Source organism: Nomascus leucogenys, chromosome 8 (assembly GCF_006542625.1).
Source record: "Nomascus leucogenys isolate Asia chromosome 8, Asia_NLE_v1, whole genome shotgun sequence".
NCBI classification, from domain to species: Eukaryota; Metazoa; Chordata; class Mammalia; order Primates; family Hylobatidae; genus Nomascus; species Nomascus leucogenys.
In genome coordinates, this window is record NC_044388.1 from 90,348,208 (window position 1) to 90,365,590 (window position 17,383).

The 17,383-nt window shown below is 47.7% G+C and overlaps 1 protein-coding gene across 4 annotated transcripts in view; it reads right to left on the bottom strand.

Moving 5' to 3' along the window:
• Positions 1 to 17,383, bottom strand: part of AKNA (AT-hook transcription factor) — a 63,609-nt gene that overhangs the window by 14,224 nt on the left and 32,002 nt on the right. For 3 of the 4 annotated variants that reach the window (XM_030817685.1, XM_030817684.1, XM_030817686.1), the window contains 9 exons: positions 15,096 to 15,155; positions 12,957 to 13,084; positions 12,254 to 12,461; positions 10,501 to 10,667; positions 10,184 to 10,399; positions 8,505 to 8,751; positions 7,246 to 7,352; positions 6,317 to 6,528; positions 517 to 679 (listed from right to left, as the gene is read on the bottom strand). In XM_030817685.1, coding sequence (XP_030673545.1) covers positions 517 to 679; positions 6,317 to 6,528; positions 7,246 to 7,352; positions 8,505 to 8,751; positions 10,184 to 10,399; positions 10,501 to 10,667; positions 12,254 to 12,461; positions 12,957 to 13,084; positions 15,096 to 15,155 — 1,508 coding nt within the window. The remainder of the gene's footprint in view (positions 1 to 516; positions 680 to 6,316; positions 6,529 to 7,245; positions 7,353 to 8,504; positions 8,752 to 10,183; positions 10,400 to 10,500; positions 10,668 to 12,253; positions 12,462 to 12,956; positions 13,085 to 15,095; positions 15,156 to 17,383) is intronic. The other variant, XM_030817687.1, reaches the window with a different exon arrangement.

Below are 17,383 nucleotides of genomic sequence, written 5' to 3' on the forward strand. Positions count from 1 at the left end.
CTCCAGCAAGGGCATGTGAGTGATCATTGGCCAAAAGCAACTAAGAGGTGGTGTGAGAGAACTGACCAAGGGATTTTACCATTTCTGTTCAGCCAAGGAAGTGGAACTTTCTCAGTAGAAAAAATGCACACGAACCAAAAAAAGAAAAGAAAAACTCAGAAGGCAGTAGCTTCTTGGTCCATACAATCAATGGGCAAATTGCAGAAAAGATAGCCCTGGAAAGGACAGGCTTGTCTTGGAAAGGAGATGATGGAGAGAGAGGGGAGAAGTGTCAGCACCAGAAAGGTGAATCTCTAGGTCATATTCCACTGGCTGGAGAAGGGTCCTCGATGTCTAGATCAATGAGGTCCCACAGAAACGCTGGGAGCTAGGAGGCGGGACACCTGGGTCCGTCTGCTCCCACCACCACCATCTGTGTGAGCTGGGCAGGTCTCCACCTCCACCCGCTAACACATTGCATCATGCTCCCATCTGTATGATGAGCTTGAATCCCCAGGATCCAAGTGTCTAACTTACTCTCGCCCTGCCCTGGTGCGCAGGAAGTTGGGGATGGTCTCTGTTGGTCCACGGGGTAAAGGGGCAGCGGCAGGGGCGGGGGCTGGGGGTGGGCTGATTGTCTTGCTGGGAAGGAGCTGTTCAGAAATCCGTTTGTGCCCCTCAAACTCTGAGCCAGGAACCGCTAGGGAGGCAGAGAGAGAACCCAAAGTGAGTTTAAGCAGAGAGAACTTCCAAGCTCACACTTGTACAGGTGGAATGATGGGGGAAGTGAAGAGAAGAGACGGTGCCTAGTTCAAGGTCACGAAGGAAGTTCCTGATGAGGCCAATGACCCACACTGGCCTCCAAACCAGAAGATCTAGATTTTGCTGGGAGTGTGGGGTGCTGAGCTGGGCCTGCCCCGCTGTTTCTAACCAGAACCCCTCCTCCCATCCACCATGACACCATCCAAGTCTTCAGGAACTTCCCCTGCAAAGAATTAATCACTTCTTCACTTGGGTCCCCCAAGACTTGATCACCTTCTCACCATGATGTTGTGGGGCTGGCTTCAGAGCCTCCTCTGAAATTATAGTCACCTCTTTCCATGTATGCATGTTTCTGGGGACAGCATTAATAACTTTTAACGAATCTCCCAAAGGGATGGGTGACCAAAGGTTAAAAACCACTAATCCGGCCCCTGCATTAAAAGCAATGAACTGGCCAGACATGGTGGCTCACGCCTGTAATCCCACCACTCTGGGAGGCTGAGACGGGAGGATTGCTTGAGCCCAGAAGTTTGAGTCTAGCCTATGTAATATAGAAAGACTCCATCTTTGCAAAAAAAAAAAATTATATCTATAAAAAAACTAGCTGGATGTGGAGGTATGCCCCTTTGGTCCCAGCTACTTGGGAGGCTGAAGCAGGAGGATCGCTTGGGCCAGGGAGGACAAGGCTGCAGTGAGCCATAATGGCGATACTGCACTGCAGCCTGGGTGACAGAGCAAGACCCTGTCTCAAAAACAATAAAGAAATAAATAAAAAATAAAAGCAATGAAACCCTTGGAATACTACTCAGCAATATGTAAAGAAGCTAACTATTAATACACAGAATAATCTAGATAAATCTCCAGAGAATTATGCTGAGTGAAAAGCCAGTCCCAAAAAGGTTACATAGTATATGATTCTATTTATAGAACATCCTCAAAATGGTAAAATTATAGAAATGGAGAACAGATCAGTGCTTACCAGGGGTTAAGGACAGGCTGGGGGCAGGAGGGAAGTGGGTGTGCCTATGAAAGGGTAGCATAAGGCTCCTTGTCGTGATGGAACCATCTGTATCTTGACTGCATCAATGTCAACATCTGGCTGTGACATTGTACTACAGTTTTGCAAGATAGTGTCACTGGGAGAAACTGAGTAAAGGCACGTGGGATCTCTGTGTATTATTTCTTATGACTGCATGTGAATCTACAATTATCTCCAAATAAAAAGTTTAATTAAAGGCCAGGCGTGGTGGCTCACACCTATAATCCCAGCACTTTGGGAGGCTAAGGTGGGCGGATCACTTGAGGTCAGGAGTTTGAGACTAGCCTGGCCAACATGGTGAAACTCCATTTCTACTAAAAATACAAAAATTAGCTGGACGCAGTGGTGCACACCTGTAGTCCCAGCTACTCGGGAGGCTGAGGCTGGAGAATCACTTGAACCTGAGTGGTGGAGGTTGCAGTGAGCTGAGACTACACCACTACATACCAGCCTGGGGGACAGAGTGAGACTCCATCTCAAAAAAAAAAGTTTAATTAAAAATGTTTTTAAAATAATGAACTGGCTGGGTGTGGTGGCTCATGCCTGTAATCCCAGCCCTTTGGGAGGCCGAGGTGGGCAGATCACAAGGTCAGGAGTTCGAGACCAGCCTGACTAACATGGTAAAACCCCATCTCCACTAAAAATACAAAAATTAGCCAGGTGTGGTGGCGCATGCCTGTAATCTCAGCTTCTCAGGACGCTGAGGCAGGAGAATCTCTTGAACCCGGGAGGTGGGCATTGCAGTGAGCACAGATTGCACCATTGCACTCCAGCCTGGACAACAGAGTGAGACTCCGTCTCAAAAAAAAAAAAAAAAATGATGAACCTTTTAGGCAAAGCTAATCTGAGGTGTCAGAAGTCAGAACAGTGGTTACGTTTGGGGAGCAGGTAGTGACTGAAGGGGGCTTCATGGGGTTCTGGGGTTCAGATCACGTTGAGTTTCTTGGTCTCTGTTCACCTTGTAAAAACTCATCAATTTAAATACTTTCCGGTGTTTTTTAATTTCAATAATTCATGTGTATTTCTAAAGGTCAAAAACTGAATCACATATAGATTTTACAGACATGGAAAGTGTTCATAACACAATTTAATGAAAAAAGGAGGTCGTCAAATATTCACATATAAAATGATCTCATTTTTTGTTTTTTTTGTATGTTTTTTTGAAACGGAGTTTTGCTCTTTCGCCCAGGCTGAAGTGAAGTGGCGCAATCTCAGCTCACTGCAACCTCCGCCCCCGGGTTCAAGCCATTCTCCTGCCTCAGCTTCCTGAGTAGCTGGGATTATAGGTACCCGCCATCACGCCTGGTTAATTTTTGTATTTTTAGTGGAGATGGGGTTTTGCCATGTTCGCCAGGGTGGTCTTGAGCTTCTGACCTCAGGTGATCCACCTGCCTCAGCCTCCCAAAGTGTTAGGATTACAGGCGTGAGCCACTGTGCCCGGCCTCATTTCTGTTTTAAGTATAGTCATGCATCACTTAATATTGGCTATAAGTTCACGGAAACACACTGTTATTCGGTTTCACCATGTCACAAACATCATAAATTACCCACACCTACTACATATGTGAGGTAGATGAAATAGCCCATTACTTCTAGGTTACAAACCTCTACAACATTGCCTGCTGAATACTGTAGGTATCTGTAACACAATGGTAAGTATTTGTGTATCTAAACATAGAAAAGAGCCCATAAAAATATGGTATAAAAGATTTTTAAAATGGTACACCTGTAAAGGGTCCTTACCATGAATGGAGCTCACAGGACTGGAAGTTGCTCTGGGTGACTCAGTCAGTGAGTGAGTGGTGAGTGAATGTGAAGGCCTAGGACATTACTGTATACTGCTGTAGACTTTATAAACACCATACACTTAGGCTAAATTTACAACATTCATAAAAAGTTTTTCTTCAATAATCAAGTTTAACTTAAGTAACATTTTTACTTTATAAGCTTTTAAATGGTTTTTAACCTCTGACTCTTTCGTAATAACATTTAACTTAAAATACATTGTAAAGTAAAAAATATTTTCTTTCTTGATATCCTTATAAGCTTTTTTCTATTTTTAACTTTTTTTTAAAAAAACTTTAAAAACTTTTCTGTTAGAAACTAAGACACACACACACACACACACACAGACACACACACACACAGACACACACACACACACAGACATACACACACATTAGCCTAGGTCTGTACAGGGTCAGGGTCATCAATATCCCTGTCTTCTACCTCCACATCTTGTTCTTCCGGGGCAATAATAGCTCTGTCATCTGTGATAACAACGCCTTCTTCTGGAATACCTCCCGAAGGACTACCTGAGGCTATTTAATAGTTAACGTTTTTAAAATAAGTGGAAGAAATACACTCTAAAATAATGATAAAAAGTATAGTAAATACATAATCCAGTAACACAGTCATTAGTTATCAAGTATTATGTACTGTACATAATTGTAGGTGCTATACTGTACTTTTTTTTTTTTTTTTTTTTGAGACAGAGTCTTGCTCTGTCACCCAGGCTGGTGTGCAGTGGTGCGATCTCGGCTCGCTGAAACCTCTGCCTCCGCCTCCCGGGTTCAAGCAATTCTCATGCCTCAGCCTCCTGAGTAGCTGGGATTACAGTCGTAAGCCACCACGCCCGGCTAATTTTTGTGTTTTTAATAGAGATGGGGTTTTGTCACGTTGGCCACAGGTGATCCTGGCCTTAAGTGATCCTCCCACCTTGGCCTCCCAAAGTGCTGAGATTACAGGCATGAGCCACCATGCCCAGCCTGTGCTGTACTTTTATTTTTCTTGAGACAGAGTCTCACTCTGTCGCCCACGCTGGAGTGTAATGGCGCGATCGCAGCTCACTGCAACCTCCACCTCCCAGGTTCAAGCAATTCTCCTGCCTCAGCCTCCCGAGTAGCCAGGATTATAGGCACCTGCCACCACACCTGGCTAATTTTTTGTATTTTTAGTAGAGACGGGGTTTCACCATGTTGGCCAGGCTGGTCTTGAACTCCTGACCTCAGGTGATCTACCTGCCTCGGCCTCCCAAAGTGCTGGGATGACAGGCAGGAGCCGCTGTGCCCGGCCGGTACTGTACTTTCATGTGACCGGCAGCACAGTAGGTTTGCTTCCACCAGCATCACCACAAACATGTGAGTGAAGTATTGCCCTGTGGGCGGCAAGCCACCCAGGTGCCGAGGCAAGAGACCGAGGACACGAGCTGTCCCAGTATAATAAAATATAAAACAAGAATAGTTATACCAGATATAGATCTTAGATATGATTATATATGAATATCATTAATCATTAGTTGGTAATAATTACTCTTTATCCCAATATTATAATAATCCCTGCTCTATAATCATAACCTAGGAAAAACCAGACCATACAGAGATAGGAGCTGAGAGGACATAGTGAGGTGTGACCAGAAGACAGGAGTGCAAGCCTTCTGTTATGCCTGGACAGGGCCACCAGAGGGCTCCTTGGTCTAGCGGTGACGCCAGCATCTGGGAAGATGCCCGTCGCCAGGCGGACCTTGGTCTAGCGGTAGCAAAAAGGTGTCAAGCAATAACACTCACTACTTGGCAGACCGGGAAAGGGAGTCACCTTTTCCCCGGGGGAGTTTAGAGAAGACTCTGCTCCTCCACCTCTTGTGGAGGGCCTGACACCAGTCAGGTTTTCCCACAGTTATCCGGAGGCCTAACCGTCTCCCTGTGATGCTGTGCTTCAATGGTCACGCTCTTAGTCCACCTTCATGTTCCATCCTGTACACCTGGCTCTGCTTTCTAGATAGCAGTAGTAAATTAGTGAAAGTACTAAAGGTCTCTGATATGTAGAAATAATGGTGTAAGCTGTCTTTCTCTTTGTCTTCTCTCTCTCTCTGCCTCGGATGCCAGGCAGGGAAGGGCCCCCGTCCAGTGGACACGTGACCCATGTGACCTTACCTATCATTGGAGAAGACTCACATTCTTTACCCTGCCCCTTTTGCTTTGTATACAATAAATAACAGCAAAGCCAGACATTCGGGGCCACTACCGGTCTCCACGCGTTGGTGGTAGTGGTCCCCTGGGCCCAGCTGCCTTTTCTTTTATCTCTTTGTCTTGTGTCTTTATTTCTACACTCTCTTGTCACCGCACACAGGGAGAGACCCACCGACCCTGTGGGGCTGGTCCCTACATTGCCCTGCAATGACTGCAACATCACTACCAAAGGAATTTTCAGCTCCATGAAAATCTTATGGGACCACTGCCGTGCATGCTGTCTGTCGTTGAACAAAACGTTGCTATGCAGTGCATGACAGTATGCGTAAACAAACACACATTTACATCGGCACAGAGAACAGCTCACGGGTTCTATACCAAAACGTCAGCACTGATGGGTTCCAGAGTATTCTTTTTTCTTTTGTTCCCTTTTGTCCACCTTATCTGTAATTTCAAATTTCAGTACAATGAACCTGGCTAATATGTCATATCCTAAAGGGTTCTGCAAGTTTTTCTGTTTGATTTTTCAATCCATGCAGTTCTGGCCAAGCCAGACTCTTGCACTCACCCATCTCGGCTGCCAACGTCCGCTCCAGGCTGAAGTTGGGTGCCCTCTGCTGGAGAGGCCCACTTGGGCTGGAGAGGTGCCTCTGTGCTGGGCTCCGGGGTGTGCTGGGCTCTGTGGCTCTTCTGGGGATCAGAGAACCCCTGGCCTTGGGGTAGGAAGCTCCATCCCTGGGCACAGATGCAGCAAAGGGCTGGGCTAATGTTACTGCTGTGCTGGGGGACCGTGGAGGAAGGGACACACAGAGGTCACCCAGACCGAGACACTCAGGCGGCGGCATCTGAGCCCCTCCACATGCTAACCCAATAAGCTCCCACCCTTTGCAACTTTGCATCTCGGGTGGTACAATATTTCCAAGGACACACACACATTAGATGCCCACTTCTTTATAAACTGTACACTGGCCAATCCAATATGCAAAATAATACAGCTCAGTTTATGTGTAGAATACATAAAGAGAAACAGGATTTCTAATCCTTCCTTTGCATGCACCCTTGGGTTGCCATGTGGGCCTCCTGAAGGGCCTGCACCCAGCTTTGGAGGCTCCATCCCTCCACTCTTCACCCCTGTCCCCTCCGCCTTCTCCCTTCCCTTTGGGTTCCATGTAGCCACCCTGAGTGCCCTTTCTCCTTGTCTTCTGTTCACCTCACAGTGCCCTCCCTGTAGTTTTTATTCATTCACCCGTTCATTTGCTCAACAAAAATGAATTTCCCAGTCTGTCGCTAATTGAGGCTGGACTAGTCACTCCCCTCTCTGAAGCTCTGTTTCCTCTGTCAATAACATGGGAACAAGAAATCACGGTTGGGGGATGAAATGAGGCCCTGTGAATGGACAGACCATCCTCTCTTATTCTGGGCCATCACGGGCACTGTGATTCCCAGGCTGTCCCAGGAATGTGGCACTGACGCGACAATGGCGGGATCCCAGGATACCTGATGTGGGAGAGCCGGTGCTCTGGAGTCTGGGTGAGGGGTGAAACTCTGCTTGTTTCTGAGCCCACAAAGCCACTGTCTGTCTCCGGGAACGCCATCCAGGTCTCCTGAAAGAGGCAGTATCCCTTTATGTCTGAGGAATGTGTCCAAGGCACACTGGGAAGCCTTTCCCAAATCCTGGCCTGGCCTCACCTCCCAGAGGCTCACACCCCAGGGATGCTGGCCCAGCTCCCAACAGCCAGGCCCAGGAGTGAGGGGCCTCAGGCTCTCAGGCCTCAGCACAAGAATCTGGCTACTGGCAGGGACTCTGCACCCCAGGAGGACCCTCAGCAAGTGCTGCCTCCCTGAGGGTGGCAGCCAGAGCCCTTGGGAGAGACAAGGCCATGAACAAGGACTAGCAAGGGGAGAGGGAGAAAGCCTTATTTCCAGTGTCTCCTGGCTTAGGCTTGGAATACTATGGTTTTATCTGACAGTGGAAATGCTCAGGCCCAAGGCATTGGAAAAACGAAACCATCAAATATGTACAGGTCCTACCCGCTGGGTTTAACACATGGCACAAAGAACACAAAGAGAGCAACACAGGTGCCTACCCTCGCTGAGTTCATGTCTAGTGCAGAGAATCCTGACCATGGGCTCGTTAGGACTACAGAAGCGTGTGTGTGTGTGTGTGTGTGTGTGTTTGTGCATAAGTGCATACGCATGCATATATATGCATTGTTCTATGACAGTCACATTTCCGCAGTGGCCTGTGACTTTGCAGCAGCGATGTCTGCTCTAGAGAGCATAGAACTAGCCTCTCCAGCTGTGATGCGCAGGCTCAGAGAAGTGGAAGCAATGGGTTGCAAGCTCTCAGAGGAGGAATGAGAGCTCTGGAAGAGGGACAGGTTTGGGGGGTGGCACTGGGCCTAAGTCCTGCATGTCAGGTGGGATTGTGGCTGGCAGGGACAGGAGCAGCAAGTATTCCAAGAAGGAATAGCACAAGGAAAGACCCAGAAGCAGAAAGTTGAGAAGACCCAGGAATGACCCTGAGGTTCTGGGCCCATTTCCCCATGTGTCTAGATCAATGAGGTCCCACAGAAACGCTGGGAGCTAGGAGGCAGGACACCTGGGTCCAACTGCTCCCACCACCACCACCTGTGTGAGCTGGGCAGGTCTCCACCTCCACCCGCTAACACATCGCATCACGCTCCCGTCTGCATGATGAGCTTGAATCCCCAGGATCCAAGTGTCTAACTTACTCTCCCCATGTGGAGACTTACCTCCAGGTGGGGCCCACCGCCTTGGTGCAAAGGCTTCTGTGGAAGGCGCTCAGAGATGCCGCTTCCCTCCAGGCTGGTCATACTACTTTGGTGGGATGCTGCAGACTTGGTGCCTGGAGGGTGGGGTGGCATGCCAGGGCCTGGAGGGGCTGCCTCAGCCTTGCCCAGGCCTGACATGTGCCCGTCTCTAGCCAGGGATGCCTGGAAACCTGGTGGCTTCACAGATACCATCTTCTCTGTGGCCTCCCTGGCATGGGAAGAGAAGACCATCCTTGAGCTCTGCCGGGCAGCCCTGATGCAGGGGTTGGCCTATCCTGGGAGCCAAGCAGCCCAGGGCACAAGCTCTGGAGTCAGACATCCCTGGCTGCCCAGCCTGGTTCTGCCACCTTCAAGCTGTGTGACCTACGGCAAGGCACTTCCCCTTTGTCAACCTCACTTTTCTCAACTATAAAATGTGGATACCAACAAAACCCACCCAACACACCAAAGAGGAAATGTTAAAGCAGCATTTCCCAGACTTAAGGAGTGTGCATACCACCTTCCCTATTTTAGGCATTTCCATAAACTTCCATCTACTCCAAAGATTTTAGATCACTATTCAAAACAGAAGATCAGTGTGTCATGTGACAAACAGAAACTAACTTTGAGGATAAATATAAGAAACCTGGATATTATCATATACTAGATAGATCCATTTGCCTGCTAAATGCTGTAGGCCTTGTGTGCTCTCATACTGTGTCTCTCTCTCTCTCTCTCTTTTTCCACAGAAGTTCAAGAGAGGCATTAAAGACACCACAGCTCTCAGCAAACTATCGCAAGGACAAAAAACCAAACACCGCATGTTCTCACTCATAGGTGGGAACTGAACACTGAAAACACATGGACACAGGAAGGGGAACATCACACACCGGGGCCTGTTGTGGGGTGGGGGGAGGGGGGAGGGATAGCATTAGGAGACATACCTAATATTAAATGAAGAGTTAATGGGTGCAGCACACCAACATGGCACATGTATACATACGTAACAAACCTGCACGTTGTGCACATGTACCCTAGAACTTAAAGTATAAAAAAAAAAAAAGACACCACAGCCCTAACTGAGACTTTCTCCTTGGCATCATTAGAAGGTCAGAGACAGAAAAAGAGAATGATATTCTTTTTTCTTTTTTTTTGAGACAGGGTCTCACACTGTCACCCAGGCTGGAGTGCAGTGGCCCGATCTCAGCTCACTGCAACCTCCGCCTCCTGGGCTCAAGAGATCTACCTGCTTCAGCTTCCCAAATAGCTAGGGCTATAGGCATGTACCACCATGCCTGGCTAATTTATGTGTTTTTTGTAGAGATGGGGCTTTGCCATCTTGCTCAGGCTAGTCTTGAACTCCTAGGCTCAAGTGATCCACCTGCCTTGGCCTCCCTCAATGCTGGGATTACAGGCATGAGCCACTGTGCCCAGCTGAGAATAATGTTCTTTAATACTACATGTGTCCTACTGAAAATCATGTCCCACACTACCCAAAATCATTTCAAGGGCTATCAGTTGTATACATTCCACACTTGAAGAGGCAGGACAGGTAAGCCATGTCTAAACTGTGAAGTGCTGTCTTATTTACTCTGACAGTGATCACCCCTGTGGTTTTAGGGTGGAACCAAACATTCCGCAGGAAAGGCTCAGTGACTTACTCCAAGGGAGCCCCATGACTTTTCTCAGCCTGCACCGGGTGCTGCCTTGGGAGGACCCTGGTGGTCTCTGCTTTCCCTGGAGCTGCAGCCACCCCATCAACTTCCAGGGAGTCACCTCCCCCCTCCTCCTCCTCCTCCTCCTCCTCTTCCTCCTTCTCTCCTTCTTCCTCCTCCCCCATTCTCATAGCTTCTGGGAGAGACTTCACACTGAGGTACCTGCAGAAGAACACAGAGAGGGGCATGACCTCTGCCCAGTGGGGGACAGCCAAGATCCAGCTGCTGGCCAGACATGCCGGTCAGGGCCAGGTGGCACTCACCGCTCCATGAGGCCATGGTAAACTTGCTCCATCTGCAGCTCCTTGTGCCTGAGTCGGGCCAGGGGCTCCTGTGGCCTGTCCTCCACCTCACTGTTGCCAGAGCTCACCTCCACATTTACATGCAATGGGCAGGAGCCAGTGCTGGCGGCAGCAGTGGTGGTAGCAGGCTGGGGTCAGAAAGATGGAGAGACAGAGATTCAACAGATACTTAAACACCACTTTTAAGCACTTACCTCCTGCCAGGCTCGTGCTGGGGGCTGAGGGGTAAGAAGCACATTAGACTCACTAAGCCCACCACCCTTTTATGCATGTGTAAACTATGGAGACTGGGCTGTGTGGTCTTCGATACTGGCTACCATGAATTGAGCACCTACTGTGTGCCAGGCACCATACAGATATCATGTCACAACAATCCCACCAGTACCTACGATTATTACAACCCATTTTACAGACAGGTAACTCACGCTCAAATGATTTGCCCAAAGTCAACAGAAACAAGGAGCAGAGTTGAGATTTGAACCTAGATTTCCTGCTAGAGTTAACTCTCCTGACCCCCATCCATTCCAGTATGGCCACCCCAGCCCCCTGCAATACCTTCACTGCAGGAGCCTGAGGGTCCCTCAAGATATTGTACTCAGGTTTTCTCCCCATTCATGCATGTAGTGGCACCTGGTAGAGTTTTCCTACCCTCTAGGCCAGAGCACAGCATAAGATTTTCCCCAAACCATGGGACCAGCATGACCTCAGCTGTCAGGGATGTCCTACCAGTGTCCCACCCTACCCAGCATGCCAGGCCCTCTTTCCTGCTCCCATCCTCAACAGACAAGTCTTTGCAGCACAGGCAACAGGGGTTGGGAGGCATAGAGACCCCACCGTCATCTGTGTGAACGCACTACACTCAATTTGCTCACCTGCAAAACGGAGATAGTGATTGTCTCTCAATGGGTTGTGATGTGGGCCAGAAAGCCTTCTACAAAGCCCCTTTCATGTAGGGCTCTTGTCTAGGTTTCACCCCATCATCCGTGAAGTACTACAAGCTAGAAACCTGGAGCCATCCGTATCTCCCTTCCCTCTCACGGCCACTCCAAGTCCACTCAAACATACCTTCCCAACCTCTCTCAAGTCCACACATGCTTCTCCATTTGCCCTGCCACCTCCCCAGCCTCAGACTGGCCTACCCACAAGTCATCTTATGTCATCCCCTGCCCAGAAAATCCAGCAAAGTTTAAGGCCATGCTCTCTATGTCACCCACAAGCCCCTACATCATGGGGCCCCTGCCTGCCTCTCCAGCCACATCTCAGACTATTTTTCCCTTCTCTTCCTATACTCTAGCCACAGGGCCTTTGCACAAGCTGTTTTCCCTGCTGGGTGGGTTTTCTCTTTCTGTCTCTAGTAATTCCTACTTAGTCTCAGGTCTCATTTAAACAGGACTTCTTCAGGGAAAGTTTCTCTGACCTCCCTCAAATTCAGTCATGTTACTCCTGCTACTCTCACAGAACCCCATAACTCTCCTTCAGTGCACTGATCAAAATTATAACTAAATCACTGTAACCAGTTCAACTCTACAGAAAACTCTGTGAAGGTAGAAGCCACCTTCCCTGCCACCTCCCATCCCACTGAATCCCTACCATGTGTCATGGGTCCTGGCATATGGCACACACTTCATAAATATGTAATATGTACTGAAGACATGAATTAACGAAGAAATGAATGCACAAGGGAACAGCCCAATATGGTTGAGCCAAGAGGTACCTCAGGGCAGGAGGTCTTGATGGCTGGCATGGGGGCTTGTCTGGAAGGAGCAGGCAGGTGCATTGGCTGACGGAGGCAGGGCAGGGCTGGGGTGCTGTCCAGAGCTGAGTCTGACCCGGGCGGCTCAGGCTCTTGCTGGGTCTGGTCTATGTGTTCCTTCAGCTCTTCCAGGCAACTTCCCAGACGGTATATCTCTGCCTCCAGCTCCCTGGAATGCAGAAACATCAGCGCCAGGAGCCCAAGATGGCAGCCACATCAGGCAGGTCCAGGAACAGAGTGTCACAGCAGAGACTCCAGGGGATGCCCCCTTAGGGTCCATTTAATATCAGTCTTTAGATGATGGTGAGAACTCAAAACAAGCAACATGAAAGAAGGTTCCACTGAGAATCAGGAGGCCTCAGCCCAAGTCCCCTCTGCCATCCACAAGCTGTGGGACCTTAGAGAAATCCCACCCCCATCTAGCCTCAGTTTCACCATCATCCAATAAGGGTTTCAAGGCATCTTCTCAGCACGTGGGTCCAAAGGGACTCAAATCTTAGCTTTGGATCATGCCACCATTTGGATATGTATACTAATTAGGATAAGATTTCTCTCTATTCCCCTGTGTACAAATTATAAGGACAAAGTGCCTCCCTCCTGGAGACTGAGGGACCCCAGGGGCCCATCCCATCTGTCCTTCCAGGCCTTCCACCCCAGCAGGTACCTGCCAGGATCAAATCTTCCAGGCATCCCCTTGGAGCCGGCAAGCGGCTGGGCAGGGTGTTGCTCCCGGCAGGCCTTCAGGTACTCCTCCTCTAGGGCCGCATGGGCAGCCTTCAGCCGCTGGAAGCCCTGAAACCAGACAAAGCCAGGAAGACTTGAGTGCTCAGCCCCCGCAGGGCCTGTCCCTGCAGACACAGTGGATGAGACAGCTTGCGGGAGGCCATGGGATGCACCTGGGCCCCTGGGTTCATGCAAGATACAGGCTGAGGTTGAGATCTCTGGAGGCTGCCTGCCCTGGAGAGCTGCCGTGGTCAAGCTCTCTGCCATCAGGCTGGCACAACAGAGACACAACTTAGAGCCTTGGCACCAGCTCCAGAGGGCACCAGCCCTTCCTGCATAGACTTACAAGGACCCGAATGTACCACAAACTGTCATAGCTATCACAGTGTCAAATATACTCTCACTATATCTCCATAAGGACCCTTTACTTGAGAGACTCTGGATCCTCATTCTTGATTTGCAAAACTGTGGGCTTCAGAAAATTAGCCACTCTTTCCCCAAATCCTTATAGACTATCGACACCGATAATGTTATCATCACCATCACATTATTGAGGATGTTTACTGAGCATTGAGGCCCTGGGCTAAAGCACTTTGCATTTATTTAATCTTCAATATAATCATAACGAGAGGGGTGATTTATCATCTTCATTTAAAAAGGATGAAACTGAGGCACAGTTGATGAAGGTGATGGAGTGAGTGAGTTGTAGAGACAGAATGTGGGCCCAGGCCCTCTGGCCCCAGAGCTCGTGGTCCTAGCAATTCTGCTAGGCTCCCATAGGAGGATCACAGGTAATAAATGGCTAAAGCTGCAGGAATTGGGGTTGATATCACTGTCTTACTACCATCCGCATGCCACTCAACTCTGAGGACAGACTGAGGCCAAGGACAACCTAAAACTCATTCCCTGGTCACATCTAATCTTCCGACAGCTCTCAACTTCCCTGCATATGGGGGAATTAGAACAGAGAGCAAAAAAATGAATAGTTCTAGTTTACAAGGTCCTTGGTCGTCCACTGGATGATATTACATGATACACATCACGTATTTTGTGATTGGAAAGTGTACACGTTATCTATGTAACCACACAGGAAAATACTCCTGCCATAACATTTTTTTAGAAACTAGGTGTGTTGCATTTGCCTCTCCAGACCTTCTCTCAGCTCCACCCTGCTCTGTGCTTTGAGCATCAGGGCTGTCTACCTGCTGGCTTCTGGTTGGGTCTGTCTAGTGGGAGGGACCTATGAGAGATCACAGGGTGGGAAGAGAGAGACTTGAGAGTGGGCCCAGCTCCCGGCTAATGCTACCACCTGGGGATTCCCCAGGCTTTGTTGGGTCCCCTGATGCTGCCCACACGTTTGCAGACAGTTCTCTCCTTTGACGCCTACACTCCCAGACTTGAGAGCCCCACTTGTTCCTTACTGGGACCGTGGCTGATGCAGCAGGAATCTAAATTGTGTTTATGACCACAGTTATCTAAAACTCCAAATTCCAAAGGAAATACACCAATAAGGATTCTATAAAGGGTCTCCCCTCCAGCAACCACTTTTTTTTAATGGGGTTTCCAAACTTTTGGCAACTATTTTATAATTTTTTTTAAAGGCGATAAAAAAGAAAAGGCCTTTTTTCTGCTTGCTGAGAGGCAGGATAATTTGTGGAAAGCAGTACAGGGCAGTGATTATGACCCTGGATTTGAAAGAGAGACAGACCTGGTTCCAGGCTCTGCTACCTACTAGCTGTGGGGCCTTTGAGTCACCCCTCTGAGCTTCAGTTCCATCCTAGTTAAATGAGGGTGATAACTGTAACTGCTTCACTGGGTTTTGATGATGATCAAATAAAATAACATACTCTAGGGTTTACCACAGTCCCTGGCACACAACCATCCTTGCTTCATAATTGGTAACTATTGTGATATAATGGTCATTATCATGAGAAGCTACTCAGGAGCTGTTTGCTCCAAAAGAGACACTGTGTCTGGTATTCTCTTTTCTGTCTTGCAGCAAAGGAGGCTTCGGAGACACAGCCATGGAAGACAGTGGTTGTCTGGCAGTTCCACGGTTGGCTCCTGAACTGGGCAGTACCTTGAGTTGGTCCTGGGGCATGAGACGTCCTGCCTGTATCAGTCTTTCAAAGGACTCCACCTGGACATTGGGAGGGGAAGGAAATATGCTCCATTAACCCAGTCCTGTAGACTCCCACACCCAGCCACATCTATGCTTTGGTAAGAGGAGCTGGGTCCGTTCTCAGGATGTGGGGTAACTGCTAAGCATGGAGAGGTGGGTGCTGGGACAGCTTCTACCACCAGCCCCAGGCATGGCAGCCTTGAGAAAAATCAAAGTGGAACCTGCAGGAATTTACTGACAACAAAGCAAGTCACTCATGTGCATCAAGACTAATGAGTCAGGATATTTACTGCAGCATGAACAGTAGGGAGGGGACAAGAAATAGCCTAAATGCCTGTTGGTAGAATAGTATGCAGCCATCAACAAGAGGAAGGTACATGTGTATGTTCTGAGCTATTAATGCCTCCAAGACCTATTTTTCAGTGTCAAATCAAGGTACAGGGCAATGTTTATGGTATGCTACCATCTGTATAAAATATGTGGAGAATAAAAAGGAAAACGATAAATACAGTGCTTATATATGATATACTACCTCTAGAGGAATTCAAGAAACTAAAATATGAATTGTTTCTGGGAAGGAGAACTGGGTGGCTGGAAGACAGGAATGAGAAGTAGATTTTTCTACTACATGTCCTTTGCATCCTTTGAAATTTGAACAATGTGAATTCGTTGCCTACCCAAAAATAAATATTCAAATTTAGGACTTCAAAAAGTCAAGGTACAGTAGCTTATGCAACAATTTCTATAAATGCAAGTGTGTGCATTGAACGTTTTTGCATGGGTTGGAGAAAAGATTTATTTTTTGCTCAATACGCCCTCTGTACTGTGCAAAGGTCCTCATCATGGGCATCTATTACCTGCTCAAAAAAGTTTAATTACAAAAAAAGGCAAGGGATGATGTAAGGTTCGGTTTTAAGAAAGCTCTAGATCAGTGTGAAATATAGAAATGTATATTATATAATCATATATTATATAATTTTATAATATATAAAATAGAAATATAAAGTGAGCTACACCATTTAATTTATAATTTTCTCATAGCCACATTGAGAATGTAAAAAGAAACAGGTAAAATTAATTTTTATATTTTATTTAGCCCCAAATATCATTTCAACATGTAATCAATACTAAAAAAATAGGGAGATACTTTATATTTCTAAGTCTCTGAAATCTGGTATGTGTTTTATACCCACAGCACGTCTCAATTCAGAGCAGCCCATGTCAAGTACTCAACAGCTACCTGCGGCCAGCAGCTTCTGAATTGGACTGTGCAGCACAAGACATGAGGGGTTAGCTAAGGCCCCAGCTCCTGCTCAATGTGATGATTTGACATTGCTTTATTTTGTGGACAACACATAGGACGAAGAAGAAATGTGTCTCCAGCTACAGAACCAAGAATGGTGGTGGCAAAACGAAACGAAGCCTGTAATCCCAGCACTTTGGGAGGCCGAGGCAGGCAGATCACCTGAGGTGAGGAGCTCGAGACCAGCCTGGCCAACATGGTGAAACCCCGTCTCTACTAAAAATACAAAAATTAGCCGGGCATGGTGGCGCGTGCCTGTAATTTCAGCTTCTAGGGAGGCTTGAGGCAGGTGAATTGCTCGAACTCTGGAAGCAGAGGTTGCAGTGAGCCAAGATTGCACCACTGCACTCCAGGCTGGGCGACAGAGCAAGACTCTGTCTCAAAAAAAAAAAAAAAAAAAAAAAAAAAAAGAAGATGAAATGAAGCACTTGTATGTGCTACTCCAACAAGGATTAACTTTGAAAACATCATGGTAAGTGACAGATGTCAGACACAGGACAAATATTGCATGAATCTATTGCTATGAGACGTCCACAATAGGCAAGCCTATAAAGACAGGAAGCAGAAGAGCAGCTGCCGGAGGCTGGGGGAAGAGGGGATGGGGAGTGACTGCCTAATACAGATGAGGTTTCTTAGTGGGTGATGAAAATGTTCTAAAACTGACTGTGGTGATAGTGGCAGAACTCTGAATATACTAAAAACCACTAAAGCAAGCATACACTTTAAATGAATCAACCTCATGATATGTGAATTATATTTCAGTAAAGCAAGGGAAAGAAGGAGAGATGCGAGGGGAGGGAAGAGGAGGTGAGGCAAGGAGAGAAGAGAAGAGGAGAGGGGAAGGGAGAGAAGAGGAGGGAAGGGAAGAATAGAATGGTGGTGCTTCTCTGAAAGAATTTGTTTTATGGGCATGGTGGTGCATGTAACTATTGCATTTCTCTTT